Below are 15,192 nucleotides of genomic sequence, written 5' to 3'. Positions count from 1 at the left end.
TCTAGAGGCTTCTGCAGGACCAGAAAGGGCATCTTCACGTCTTTGCCGCGGTCCTTGACGTCGATGCGAAAGTTCTCGTTCTCGCTGAGTTTATAGAGCTGCACGGAGTTCGCGCCCATGTCCGGGTCTCTGGCAGCCTGGAGTTGGTAGCGCGCCCCGGGAAGCGCCGACTCGGAGATCTCCAGGTGCTTCTCTCGCTCGGGAAAGGTGGGAGCGTGGTCGTTAACATCCAGCACGTCCACCACCACGTAGTGGACCTCCAGCGGATTTTCCAGAACAGTTTTGACATTTAAGAAGCATGCGCTGCTCTTGTCGCAGATCTCCTCCCTGTCGATTTTGCCTTTCACGTACAACACGCCGTCGTGCTGGTTTATCAGGAAATGCGATTCGCTCGAGGTCGACACGATGCGGAATCCTCGCTGCTTCATTACTCGCACATCAATACCCAAATCCTTAGCGACATTCCCAACCACCGACCCGTCTTTCTGTTCTTCATAAACTGAATACCTTATCTGCGCAAACGATCCTCTGCAGAAGAGCCAGACAGAGACGAATACGATCCATCGGCGAGGCAGGCGCCATGTCTCGCGCTCTCTTTGTTCCATGATGTGGTATTAATGCTCCGCGTCACAACCTAATATTGTTCAAATAAACCATTTTACCACAGATAGCAAGTGGCATGTAGTAGACGTAGATCCACAGTGAACCTGAATGCGAGAGCGACTGGACCAGATATTGTTCCTCTTCGGATAATTATTAAGACCCCCCACCCCCTCCGACCCCCGCCTTTTAGCTTTCTTTTAGCTTTACACTGACACCAGGCGAGCCAAACGCAGAGTACAACCCGACCAACATGACCGCAGCAAAATGCGACGATATCAACGCAGAAACGAATTCCATTATGTTCGAGTAACACGTGGAATAATAATAATAATCATAATAATATGTTATTAGAAGAAGACGTGTCTTCATTAAACGCTGCAAATACCAGATCAGTCATGATAATAATTTGGAAGTAATGCGCAGTGCTGTGTGAACAGGTGGTTTAAATAATGTAGCGCGAAGATGTACATTATGCAGGTTTGAAAGTCTTGGTCCTTGTATCTACAATACATAAACAAATACGCAAAACTTTATATTCCGAAAAAAAAAGTATAATTAATCTAGCTATGATTTACAGTAGCATTGGTACTGTCTGTGCTAAAAATGGAATCCGATTACGTGATGTTGAGTCACGTGAGTCGACTTGGTGCAAAAAATCATATGTAAGAAAATGAAGACTGTGCACGCGCATTAGTCAGTTTGAAATAAAAAAAAAAAACATATTATTAGCAAATCATTGTCCTTATTGCCTATACTTATCAAGCCCATGAAAAACGTTCCAGTTTAGTTCCAGTTAAACTACACATTTTTCAAACTTACCTCTCCAAGGCCTCTGCTCCTTCGGTCTGGAATAACTAGAGTATTCCCATTACTCCCTGGGACTACAGTTGAACCAATACTCATTCTTGGACCAACTAACATGTACCTTTTGTCCCCGGATCGGTACTGGATGCTGTGACACAGTGTCCCGTCATAATTGGTGTCTTGTAAATACTTGGAAGAATAGTCTGCAGGTTTGGAGCACTGCATGGCGACCAGCACAACGACGCTGACGATGAAAAGCACTGAGACGGATCCCAGCGTGATGATCAAATACAACGCGACGTCGTTTTCTTCGTTACTGTCTGCTGCGCTTTTAACGTCAGAAGCTGCGAAAGCCTCTTTGGGCTCCACGGCCTTGATCATCACGGTCGCTGATGCAGATAACGAGACGTTCCCGTTGTCCTTGACGAGCACGACCAGTTTATGTTCTGCCTCGTCTGATTCTGTAAATGACCTAAGTGTCCTTACTTGTCCCGTATAGCGGTCCAGCCCGAACAGGGTGTGGTCGGTAAGTTCTTGCAGAGAGAACAGTAACCAGCCGTTGTAACCCACATCAGCGTCGTATGCTCTCACTTTAGTCACTAGATGACCCGCGTTCGCGTTGCGGGGAATTTCTTCCACGCCTTCAGCGGAACCGTTGTTGCTGACTGGAGACAGGACCACCGGAGCGTTGTCGTTCTGGTCTAATATGAACACATTCACCGTCACGTTGCTGCGAAGCGACGGGGTTCCAGAGTCTCTTGCTAGAACTTGGAAGTGAAACGATTTAGTTGTCTCGAAGTCAAAACTTTTGAGGGCATAAATCCTCCCAGTTTCAGAATTTATGTTGAGAAACGGCGCCTGCCTGTGTTCGTCGCCACAATCTCTACAAATCTCGTAGCTGACGTGCGCGTTCTCGTGAAGGTCACGGTCAGCGGCGGAAACGGAAAACAGGGGTTCGTTGGGGACGTTGTTCTCCGCCACGTAAAAAACGTACGGCGTGTGTAAGAACCGCGGAACGTTGTCGTTGACGTCCGACACGGTAACGGTGACGGTTTTTTCCGAGGAGAGCGGTGGCTGCCCTGCGTCCGTTGCGCGAATTGTGACGTCATACTGAAACGCGCTCTCTCTATCCAACAGCGACTCTGTAACTAAAGAGTAAACGTTGTCCTGTGACGTTGCCGTCAGTTTGAAGGGTAAACCTGCGGGGACCGCACAGGACACCTTCCCATGAACCCCCGAGTCCAAATCACTGACGCTGATTAGGGCCACTGTTGTACCAATTTTGGCATCTTCGGGGATGGCGTTAGAAAATGACGTCACTTCAATCTCGGGCTCGTTATCATTTACGTCGACTATTTTGATCACCACAGATTTATCTGACGCCAGGGGAACTAATCCTTTGTCAGAGGCCTGAATATCAATCTCATATACGTCCTTCTCTTCGAAATCTATCGAACCTTTTACAACAATTTCCCCCGTCACGGAATCAACGGTGAAAATGTCCCGCAGTTTACTGTTAACGTCGTTGCTAAACGAGTAAAAAACCTCTCCATTCGGACCATCATCCGCATCGGTGGCATTCACCTGCATGACGGTGGTTCCTATAGGCGAGTTTTCATTAAGCATCGCAGTGTACGAGTCTTTAGTGAAAACGGGCGAGTTGTCGTTTATATCTAAAATATCGATGTTTACTTCCATTGTTCCGGTCAGAGGCGGTCGCCCGCCGTCCAGAGCCGTGATCAACAACGCATGCCTGGGAGATGATTCCCTGTCTAACTGTTTCTGCAAAATTAAAAACGGCACTTTCCCGTCGGCGCCCCGGTCCTTAACCTCGATTCGAAAATGTTCGCTGTCGCTGAGCTTATACAGTTGTACCGAATTCGTTCCGCCGTCGGGGTCCTGGGCAGCTTGCAGCTGCAGCCTAGTTCCTGGCAACGCAGACTCGGGTATTTCTATACGTTTCACTGCCTCCAGAAACACGGGAGCGTGGTCGTTAACGTCCACCACTTCCACAGACACGTAATGAATCTCCAGTGGGCTCTCCAACACTATCTTCAGATTGACCAGGCAAACGGCGGTCCGCTCGCAGACCGCTTCTCTGTCTATTTTCCCATTTACATACAGCATGCCGTCTTTTAGGTTTATCCGGAAAAGGGGCCCGCTCGAGCCCGGTACGATGCGACATCCCCGGTCCGCCAAGGTCCGCGTGTCAATGCCCAGATCCTTCGCGACGTTGCCCACCAGGAACCCGTCCCTCTGCTCTTCAGAGACAGAGTACCTCATTTGCGCCGAGCAACCTCTCCAAAGCAGAGCAGTCGCGGCGAAGAGCAGCACCAGGCGCACCTCCCGCCATGACACACCACCTCTTTGTTCCATGTCGAGGGAGAAGATCACAACCCACCGCAGTTTTAAAATCCGTTATGGCACAGTACTGATATCCATTGTCCACGGAATCCACGGGATTCGTCTGAAATATATTAAATAACCTAAGCAAGCACGCTGGATACAGGCATCTATGATCCGCGGTCACAGACAGAAGTATTCGCTCTGAAGAAATCTGCTAAATAGGCGGGTTCTTCACGTGAAAAACGTGGGTTATGGGTGTACACTGACACCAAGCGATCCCGCAGTGTACTGTATCCTGAACAGGATTAAAACCATAAATTCTGACCTGTACTAAACATCCTCAGAAAAGCTGCACTTTCAGACGTTTCAGCACCAACGGCATGAACAGCGACAGACAGAAAACTATTATACCAACTATCATGATAAAGTAATATACACACATTGCTGACAAATCTTCGGTCAGTCTCCAACAATCGTCGAAAACAATACATTTTACATTCACATTTACATTTACATTTACATTTAAGGCATTTAGCAGACGCCCTTATCCAGAGCGACTTACAACGTGCTTCCATGTTACCATCAATGAAGTGATCAATTCTGGTTCACTAGGACCCCCAACTATGAATACAATCTTTTTATTCACTGTGTTGTAGTTTCTATGCATAAGATAGACAATATAAAGGTTACAAGTTAATCAAAATATTCTCTCAAAATGAAGGTCTTGAGCTGCCGTTTGAAAGTGCTCAGTGAGTGAGCTGTTCTGAGTTCATTCCACCACCAAGGGGCCAAGACAGAATTTGAACGTTTCATGTACAGTGCATAAAAACAATTATTTACATAGGTTAGTATTTACACACAACAGTGTTGCAGTCTGATTTTTATTTAATAAAAAAAATCTACTTCAACGGTAAATTTGTTCATATAAAACCATCACAACCCTGCCATAATACGAGTAATTAATTATTTAGCAAGCATCACCTCCTCTTATAGAGTAATATGTTTCATAATAAGTTTAATAAAAAGCATTTACATTGACCCTAAAAATGAGCCAAAGAATCTTACCTCTTCAGAAGTTAACCTCCTGTGATCTGGTAGAACTAAGGTATTCCCATTACTGCCAGGAACTATAGTGGAACCGATGCTCATTCTGGGCCCAACTAGCATGTAGCGCTTATCTCCAGACCTGTACTGGATGCTGTGACACAAGGTTCCATCATAGTTTGCCTCCTGTAAGTATTTTGATGAGTGGTCAGGTGACTTTGAGCACTGCATGATTCCCAGGACAATGACACTCAGCAGAAAAAGAACTGAAACAGTCCCCAAGGTGATGATTAAATAAAAAGTCAGGCTGCTCTCTTCCTCCTCTTTTACCGTGTTTTTAACATCAGATGCTGCGAAAGCCTCTTTGGGCTCCACAGCTTTAATGATGATGGTCACTGTTGCTGAAAGTGAAACATTCCCATTGTCTTTAACCAGGACAACCAGTTTATGCTGCGCCTCGTCTGATTCTGTCAATAAGCGAAGCGTCCGTATCTGTCCGGTGTATCTGTCCAGACCGAACAGGGTGTGGTCAGAAATTTCCTGAAGTGAAAACAGCAACCAGCCGTTATATCCAACGTCAGCATCGTAGGCCCTCACTTTCGTCACCAAATGCCCTGCGTTCACATTGCGTGGAATTTCCTCGACAGCTCCTGACGTACTGTTAATGTCAACTGGAGACAAGATGACCGGGGCATTATCGTTCTGATCCAGAATAAAGACCTTCACTGTCACATTACTGCTGAGTGGAGGACTTCCAGAGTCTGTTGCCAGAACATAGAACTGAAATGTCTTCACTGTTTCAAAGTCAAAGGTCTTAAGTGCATAAATAATCCCATTTTCAGAGTTGATGTTTATGAAGGACGTGTATTTGTTGTCATCACTGCAGTCTCTGCAAATCTGATAGTTAATTACTGCATTTTCATTCATGTCTTGATCAGATGCAGAAACTGAAAAGACCGCTTCTCCTGGTACGTTGTTCTCCAGAACATAAAAGGTGTACGGACTGAAGGAAAACTCAGGACTGTTGTCATTAACATCGGATAGCAGGATAGTTATGGTTTTTTTGGAGGACAAGGCAGGCTGACCTGAGTCTTCAGCAGTTAATGTAATTTTATAATTTACTCTTTATACTAAAGAGTAAATGTTATCTTGTGAGGTCGGCATTAAGTTGAAGGGAACTTCATCATTTAAAGAACAGACTATTTTACCATTAATACCAGAATCTAGATCACTAACACTAATTAATCCCACAGTCGTTCCAGGTCTAGAATCTTCTGATATTGTATTTGAGAATGAAGTGACTTCGATCTCGGGTGCATTGTCATTTAAATCCATAACTTTAATTCTTACACTTTTATCTGATATTAGAGGGGAGAGACCCCTATCGGAAGCTTTAATGTCAAATTCGAAATGTTTTTGCTTTTCAAAATCTATATTTTCTTTCACGAGTATCTCGCCTGTATTTGAATTTAAATCGAAAAACCTTTGTAATTTACCTTTTACATCATTCCCAAACATGTAAAATACTTCTCCATTTGCACCATCGTCAGCATCTGTAGCGTTTACCTGCATCACTGTGGTGCCGACAGGTGAGTTTTCGTCGAGCGTTACTGAATATGAATCTTGAGTAAATACGGGGGTGTTATCATTTATATCTAAAACATCTACCGTTACCTCCATCGTGCCAGACATCGGCGGTCTGCCTCCGTCCACTGCGCTGAGCACTAATTTGTGAGTCTGAACCGATTCTCTGTCCAGCGGTTTCTGTAGGATTAGATATGGCATTTTCCCTTCATCGCGATCCTTTACTTCTATACGAAAGTGATCGTTGTGACTGAGCTTATACGTCTGTACGGAGTTCGAGACGCTGTCGGGATCGCGCGCGGCCTGGAGCTGGAATCGCGCTCCCGGTAAGGCGGACTCGGTTATTTCAAGCTTAATTTCTCGCTCAGGGAAGCTCGGCGCGTGGTCGTTCACGTCAGCAACCTCCAACGTCACGTAATGAATCTCCAGCGGGTTTTCTAGAACAATCTTAAAATTAACCAAACACACGCTACTGTGTTCACACACCTCTTCTCTGTCTATTTTACTGCCCAGAAACAAGGAGCCATCATGTTGGTTTACCTGGAGAAGAGATTCGCTTAAGCTCGACGCAATGCGCAGCCCTCGTTCGCTAAGAGACCGCGGGTCAACGCCTAAATCCTTCGCAATATTCCCCACGACAGCGCCGTCCTTCCCCTCTTCCAGGACCGAGTATCTTATCTGGGCACCAGAATCTCCCCAGAACAACAGAGCAGCAACGAAAAGCATCCCTTGCAGCCGCTCCTGCCACGAACGCGCTCTTCTTTGTTCCATTTTGGCGACTGTCACCCGACTTGCGTCTCCACACGCTTCACAAACCGTATCTTGTGCAAAGATGATGTTTTCATTCAGCGGCCAGGCGGTACGTCTGACTCTGGCAGCAGATTTTTTTCGATGAAGTATTTACAGCCTGTAATGTTCGTTCTGCGCCGCACGACTGGGGTTCTCCAGGCCAGACAGAAAGAGTCTCCAAAAGGGGTGGTGCCATATACTCGTCATGTGTCGGTTTTACACTGACACCGTGCGATTCCAAAATAATATTACATGGTAGACAAATTATTAGACAAATCCATAGTAATGTAAATGTAAAAAATATATTTTCTCTTCACAGAACAGTTTTTTATTAATGTGAGTTAATAAGAACATAACTTGTCTGCTAAATAACACTCAGCGACACAAAGACAAATTGTGGGTGGTTTATTCCACCCAGAACGAGTATTAGCATATCATCTTCTCGTTATTGGAGTTTAAAAAAATTAGTTACATCCATGTTTAGTCAGTTTTCACATAGCCTAACTTCTGTACAGAGGAGTTTTAATTCAAGAAAATAATTGTGCAACTCGCTGCAAAACACTGACATAAACATTGCAGGTTTCATTTCATATTCATATTTGGAAATGAAATTAAAACACATTTAACTACAAGGGTGGTAGTAGCCTAGTGGATTAACACACTTGCCTATGAACCAGAAGACCTGGTTCAAATCCCACTTACTACCATTGTGTCCCTGAGCAAGACACTTAACCCTAAGTTGCTCCAGGGGAACTGTCCCTGTAACTACTGATTGTAAGTCGCTCTGGATAATGGCGTCTGATAAATGCCATAAATGTAATGTAAATGTACAAGCACCGTGAATCATATGGCCAACTGACCTGGTGTATCCGCAAAATCATTGACCGGCACACGCTCACAAGTCGTCTGCAATTCTCAGCACATCTTAAAATATCGTCTCTTCGAAGTCAATCTAGCGCGCAAAAAGAAGTAATGCCGCACACGTCCTGGTCTGATGACATCAACAGCTCGTCATAAAAAGGCAAAGACCCCTATTTTTCAGTGCACCAGGAAACATAGTTGCACTGCTTATATATGCACAGTATATATAAAGAAACTCTTCTACTCCTTTTAAATAATTTAACTTATGTAACCAGAAAGCAGTCTCTCTCCTTTATGGTTAGTAAAACTTGTAGTCTTTAGTAGAAGAATAATTATATTAATATATTAACATTGTATTATGGTGTCATGTGAGGTGCGTGTCGTTCGCTATTTGTACAGTTTGTACTTTTTAGTTTTTGACCACAATTTTGACAAAAAATGTTTTTCTAATTTCTGCAATTTGTGTTAATATTGTCACTTTTACAAATATCTTTATAAAACGGACATTCAACTTTGCATACAATCATTTCTAATATCCATGCTGCCATAAATATTTAAATCCAATGTATACATTATGAACAAAAATATGATGAACATAAGTAATGACTGCAAAATAAGTGATATTTACAACTTCGCGAATCTCAGAAGTGTGGACAGCACTCACAATTCACAACCAGGTTCAGCAGCGTGCAGACTAAACCAGGATCTTTCAAACATGAGTGAAACAACACATGATCAATAACAGATTTTTGAGTTGCTAGGCAACTTCATAGCTGCATAATCAGGTATTTGAGAGCATTTCTTACCTCCCCTGAAAGTCGTCTTCTGTGGTTTGGTACTATTAGAGTATTCCCGTTACTTCCAGGAACTATAGTAGAACCGATGCTCATTCTGGGCCCAACTAGCATGTAGCGCTTATCTCCAGACCTGTACTGGATGCTGTGACACAAGGTTCCATCATAGTTTGCCTCCTGTAAGTATTTTGATGAGTGGTCAGGTGACTTTGAGCACTGCATGAATCCCAGGACAATGACACTCAGCAGAAAAAGAACTGAAACAGTCCCCAAGGTGACGATTAAATAAAAAGTCAGGCTGCTTTCTTCCTCCTCTTTTACCGTGTTTTTAACATCAGATGCTGCGAAAGCCTCTTTGGGCTCCACAGCTTTAATGATGATGGTCACTGTTGCTGAAAGTGAAACATTCCCATTGTCTTTAACCAGGACAACCAGTTTATGCTGCGCCTCGTCTGATTCTGTCAATAAGCGAAGCGTCCGTATCTGTCCGGTGTATCTGTCCAGACCGAACAGGGTGTGGTCAGAAATTTCCTGAAGTGAAAACAGCAACCAGCCATTATATCCAACGTCAGCATCGTAGGCCCTCACTTTCGTCACCAAATGCCCTGCGTTCACATTGCGTGGAATTTCCTCCACAGCTTCTGACGTACTGTTAGTGCCAACTGGAGACAAGATGACCGGGGCATTATCGTTCTGATCCAGAATAAAGACCTTCACTGTCACATTACTGCTGAGTGGAGGACGTCCAGAGTCTGTTGCCAGAACATAGAACTGAAATGTCTTCACTGTTTCAAAGTCAAAGGTCTTAAGTGCATAAATATTCCCATTTTCAGAGTTGATGTTTATGAAGGACGTGAATTTGTTGTCATCACTGCAGTCTCTGCAAATCTGATAGTTAATTACTGCATTTTCATTCATGTCTTGATCAGATGCAGAAACTGAAAAGACCGCTTCTCCTGGTACGTTGTTCTCCAGAACATAAAAGGTGTATGGACTGAAGGAAAACTCAGGACTGTTGTCATTAACATCGGATAGCAGGATAGTTATGGTCTTTTTGGAGGACAAGGCAGGCTGACCTGAGTCTTCAGCAGTTAATGAAATTTTATACTCAGGTACCTTCTCTCTGTCCAGTGGAGATTTTGTAATTAAAGAGTAAATGTTATCTTGTGAGGTCGGCATTAACTTGAAGGGAACTTCATCATTTAAAGAACAGACTATTTTACCATTAATACCAGAATCTAGATCACTAACACTAATTAATCCCACAGTCGTTCCAGGTATAGAATCTTCTGATATTGTATTTGAGAATGAAGTGACTTCGATCTCGGGTGCATTGTCATTTAAGTCCATAACTTTAATTCTTACACTTTTATCTGATATTAGAGGGGAGAGACCCCTATCGGAAGCTTTAATGTCAAATTCGAAATGTTTTTGCTTTTCAAAATCTATATTTTCTTTCACGAGTATCTCGCCTGTATTTGAATTTAAATCGAAAAGTCTCCGTACTTTACTTTCCACATCATTCCCAAACATGTAAAATACTTCTCCATTTGGACCATCGTCAGGATCTGTAGCGTTTACCTGCATCACTGTGGTGCCGACAGGTGAGTTTTCGTCGAGCGTTACTGAATATGAATCTTGAGTAAATACGGGGGTGTTATCATTTATATCTAAAACATCTACCGTTACCTCCATCGTGCCAGACATCGGCGGTCTGCCTCCGTCCACTGCGCTGAGCACTAATTTGTGAGTCTGAACTGATTCTCTGTCCAGCGGTTTCTGTAGGATTAGATATGGCATTTTTCGCTCATCGCGATCCTTTACTTCTATACGAAAGTGATCGTTGTGACTGAGCTTATACGTCTGTACGGAGTTCGAGACGCTGTCGGGATCGCGCGCGGCCTGGAGCTGGAATCGCGCTCCCGGTAAGGCGGACTCGGTTATTTCAAGCTTAATTTCTCGCTCAGGGAAGCTCGGCGCGTGGTCGTTCACGTCAGCAACCTCCAACGTCACGTAATGAATCTCCAGCGGGTTTTCTAGAACAATCTTAAAATTAACCAAACACACGCTACTGTGTTCACACACCTCTTCTCTGTCTATTTTACTGCCCAGAAACAAGGAGCCATCATGTTGGTTTACCTGGAGAAGAGATTCGCTTAAGCTCGACGCAATGCGCAGCCCTCGTTCGCTAAGAGACCGCGGGTCAACGCCTAAATCCTTCGCAATATTCCCCACGACAGCGCCGTCCTTCCCCTCTTCCAGGACCGAGTATCTTATCTGGGCACCAGAATCTCCCCAGAACAACAGAGCAGCAACGAAAAGCATCCCTTGCAGCCGCTCCTGCCACGAACGCGCTCTTCTTTGTTCCATTTTGGCGACTGTCACCCGACTTGCGTCTCCACACTCTTCACAAACCGTTTTCTTTTTTATCTTCGTTCCCCAACCAGCAATAGCTGTACATCCTCGCCCGATGTGTATGAGATGATGTTCGCTCTGCAGCACACCGCTTCTGTCGACCAGACAAACGACAGCAACCCAAATAGCTGATTCTCGACCCAATCATGGGTTTACACTGACACCCAGCGAATGCACGATATACACTGACACCACGCGAGGATATTGTACATTACACGGTGATGCCGTCATATTTTCGGAGAATGAAAACTGTTCAGGCTATAAACAACACTGTTCAAAAATACAAATTTCTCTGAAAATTACATTCAAATATAACTCATCGTGTTTCAGGTGCAGTGCAACAAAATAAATAAAATCATTTAAATAACATTGTTTCGCTATATATATATATATATATATATATATATATATATATATATATATATATATATATATATATATATATATATATATATATATATATATATATATATATATATATAATATTGAACCAATGTATTAAACCTAATCAAGGTTTGGAATATAAAATGCATTTTCAGAACCCAAATGTGTGGACAGCGCCTTTACCCAGTAGTCCAACCTGAAATCTTCTACGTCTCAATACTCAATACTCAGTACAGTTCGTTCTTCTGCAGTTGAATGCTATTACACGAAAATATTTCTTACCTCCCCAGAAAGTCTTCTTCTCCGGTCTGGTACTATTAGAGTATTCCCGTTGCTGCCAGGAACTATAGTGGAACCGATGCTCATTCTGGGCCCAACTAACATGTAGCGCTTATCTCCAGACCTGTACTGGATGCTGTGACACAAGGTCCCGTCATAGTTCGCCTCCTGTAAGTACTTTGCTGGACAGTCAGGTGACTTTGAGCACTGCATGACCGTGAGCACGACAACGCTGACGAGGAAAAGGACCGAAACGGACCCCAGCGCGACGTACAAGTAATATGTCACCGCTGTCTCGTCCTCAAGTTTCGGTGCGCCGTCAACGTCGGACGCCGCAAACGCCTCTTTCGGCTCCACAGACTTGACGATCACAGTGGCTGTCGCAGACAGAGACACGTTCCCGTTGTCCTTCACCAGGATGATCAGTTTGTGTTCGGCCTCGTCTGTTTCCGTGAAGGACCGAAGGGTCCTCACCTGCCCGGTGTACCGGTCCAGGCCGAAAAGAGTGTGGTCCGAAACGTCTTTTAGTGAGAAAAGTAACCAAGCGTTGTACCCCACGTCGGCGTCCACGGCCCTTAGTTTAGTAACCAAATGCCCCGCGTTCACGTTGCGTGGGATCTCCTCCACGACTTCAGAAGAACCATTCGCGCTGACCGGAGACAGGATGACGGGAGCGTTGTCGTTTCGATCGAGGATGAACACAAGCACTGTGACATTGGTGCTGCGAGGCGGCGCGCCGCCGTCCGTCGCCGCGACGTGGAACTGGAACGTTTTCGTCGTTTCAAAGTCAAAGCTCTTCAGGCCGTGCACGTTACCGTTCTCCGAATTAACACTGACGAAGTGCGCGTACTCGTTCTCCTGAGCACAGTCCCTGCAGACGTGATACTGGATGAGAGAGTTCTCGTGCAGGTCCGCGTCAAAGGCCGACACGGAGAACATCAGCTCCCCCGGAACGTTGTTCTCGGGGACGTAGAACGTGTACGGGCTAGACGAGAACTCGGGGCTGTTGTCGTTCACGTCCGTCACCGTGACGCTAATGGTTCTGGCTGACGACAGTGGCGGCTGCCCCGCGTCTTTCGCGACTACGGTGACGTCATACCGAGACGTCTTCTCCCTGTCCAGCAGCGACTTAGTGACTAAGGAGTATACGTTGTCCCGCACGGAAGGCGATAATTTAAACGGCAGTTCGTCGCGCAGCGAGCAGGACACTCTACCGTTATCGCCGGAGTCCAGATCTCTCAAGATGACCAGCGCCACCGTGGTGCCAGGCCGAGAATCCTCGGGGACCGCGCTGGAGAAGGAAGTCACCTCGATTTCGGGCGCGTTGTCGTTCACGTCCACGATGCGTATGATCACAGTCTTATCTGCAGTGAGAGGAGCGCTTCCCTTGTCTGAAGCCTGGATATCTAATTCATATTTGTCCTTTTCTTCAAAATCTATATGACCCTTGACGACAATTTCCCCAGTGACAGCGTTTAGGTCAAAAAATGTTTTATCGTCACTATGACCGAAAGAATATGTAACCTCGCCATTTGACCCTTCATCCAAATCGGTGGCGTTTACTGTTATAACAGTCGTTCCTATGGGAGAATTTTCATTTAACGTGACAGAATACACATCTTCGTTAAAAACAGGAGGGTTGTCGTTAATGTCCAAAACGTCCACAGTTATTTCGGTAGTTCCAGATTTCTGGGGTTTCCCGCCGTCGAAAGCCGTCAGGACCAATGTGTGTGTAGCCGCGGTCTCCCTGTCTAACGACTTCTGTAAAATTAACGTGGGGATTTTACCATACACGCCCCTGTCTTTCACTTCGAGACGGAAGTGGTCGTTGCTGCTCAGTTTATAAAGCTGAACCGAATTCGTGCCGCCGTCTGGGTCCCGCGCTGGCTGGAGCTGAAACCGTGCGCCCGGCAGCGCAGACTCGGACATCTCCAAACGCACCTCCCGTTCCGGAAAGCCGGGAGCGTGATCGTTCACGTCCACCACTTCGACCTCGACGTAATGTATCTCCAGCGGCTTTTCCAAGACCGCCTTGAGGCTGATCAGACACACGCCGCTCCGCTCGCAGACCTCCTCTCTGTCTATCTTCCCGGTAACGTGCAACACGCCGTCATCCTGATTCACGCTGAAGAGCAATTCGTTCGAGCTCGACACGACGCGGAAATCCCGGTCCTTCAAGGTTCGTGCGTCAAGGCCTAAATCCTTAGCCACGTTCCCCACCGCGGCCCCCTCCGTCTGTTCCTCTGCTACCGAGTACCTTACTTGTGCCGTGACCCCCCTCCAAAGCAAAAGGGCCGCAACGAAGACCAGCATCTGGCGGGGCTTCCGCCATGACTCGCGTCCCCTTTGTTCCATGATGACGGCGCGTCGCGTTTCACAGCAAATCCACGCGTCGTCTCCCCGCCCGTGATTTATTTCCACGGAATCTCCATCGAAACGCGGCGTCTGATTCACACGCAGCGTCTCCTTGGGTGAGTGCTTGTTCGCGTTCAACGGTCAGGATGAATTCACAATTCAGACTGAATGGGCGCGGACTTCAGCGAGACAGACCATACCACCTATCCGCAGTTTTACACTGACACCACGCGAGGATATAGTACATTACACTGTGATGCCGTCATATTCTTGTCCAGGCTATAAACAACACTGTTCAAAAATACACATTTCTCTGAAATTTGCTGAAATTATATTCAAATATTCTGTTTATGAAAGTGCTCCATCAGTTAGCATTTGTTGGGGTTTATTTAACTCACGTATGTCAGAGATGTTGATTCATTTTAGCTAAATTCCAAACGAACTTCATAAAACGACAAATCTGTATGAACGATACCTTTCATTTACACATACAGAAACAACATGAACAACCTGTCGAACAAAGCACCAAAAGAAAGTATTCTGCTAAATGGTTGATAACAGACCTAAACTATTTAAACAAATAATTAATTTATTTGTACACCTCAAAATATACACGATGTACTTAAGACGAGAGTTATTAGCAGGTTTATAAACATTAACAAAAGTAATATTGAATATTGAATTCAATATTACATTTTACAGTGCATAATAAGTGAGGGGTTTATGGTCAGTAGTCCTCACAAAAATTATATCATCTTCCTGGGGCAGTGGTTTGCCTAGTGGATAAGGAAGCGGACTCGTAACCAGATCGTTGCTGGTTTAAGTCCTGAATTGCCAAGGTGCCACTGAGGTGCCACTGAGCAAAGTACCATCCCCACACACTGCTCCTTTCATGGCTGCCCACTTCTCTCTCCATGAATGGGTTAAATGCAGA

At 45.2% G+C, this 15,192-nt stretch overlaps 2 protein-coding genes across 17 annotated transcripts in view; both read right to left on the bottom strand.

The window, feature by feature from the left end:
- The window catches only part of LOC114768435 (protocadherin alpha-3-like), a 67,485-nt gene that overhangs the window by 6,289 nt on the left and 46,004 nt on the right, over positions 1 to 15,192 (bottom strand). Inside the window, exons 1-2 of one of the 16 annotated variants that reach the window (XM_028960717.1) lie at positions 9,927 to 11,484; positions 4,819 to 5,907 (exon numbers count right to left, since the gene is read on the bottom strand). The exons of 12 other annotated variants lie outside the window; for them this stretch is intronic. In XM_028960717.1, coding sequence (XP_028816550.1) covers positions 4,819 to 5,907; positions 9,927 to 11,195 — 2,358 coding nt within the window. In that variant the 5' untranslated portion in view covers positions 11,196 to 11,484. Of the gene's footprint in view, positions 1 to 1,422; positions 1,523 to 4,818; positions 5,908 to 8,837; positions 11,485 to 11,906; positions 14,529 to 15,192 lie in introns of those variants that run through there. 3 more of the 16 variants (XR_003743054.1, XM_028960719.1, XM_028960715.1) reach the window with 3 other exon arrangements.
- Positions 5,802 to 7,318, bottom strand: LOC114768439 (protocadherin gamma-A11-like). The gene has a single exon (XM_028960728.1). The coding sequence runs from the start codon at positions 7,150 to 7,152 to the stop codon at positions 5,923 to 5,925; it is 1,230 nt and encodes a 409-aa protein (XP_028816561.1). The 5' UTR covers positions 7,153 to 7,318; the 3' UTR covers positions 5,802 to 5,922.

Source organism: Denticeps clupeoides, chromosome 18 (genome assembly GCF_900700375.1).
Source record: "Denticeps clupeoides chromosome 18, fDenClu1.1, whole genome shotgun sequence".
Classification (NCBI taxonomy): Eukaryota; Metazoa; Chordata; class Actinopteri; order Clupeiformes; family Denticipitidae; genus Denticeps; species Denticeps clupeoides.
The sequence above is the reverse complement of the archived record's forward strand: the minus strand, read 5'-3'. Positions and strand labels throughout refer to the sequence as shown.

Excerpts from the sequence above, each read along its gene's own strand:
- LOC114768439 (XM_028960728.1), bottom strand. The coding sequence starts at position 7,152 with ATGGAACAAAGAAGAGCGCGTTCGTGGCAGGAGCGGCTGCAAGGGATG.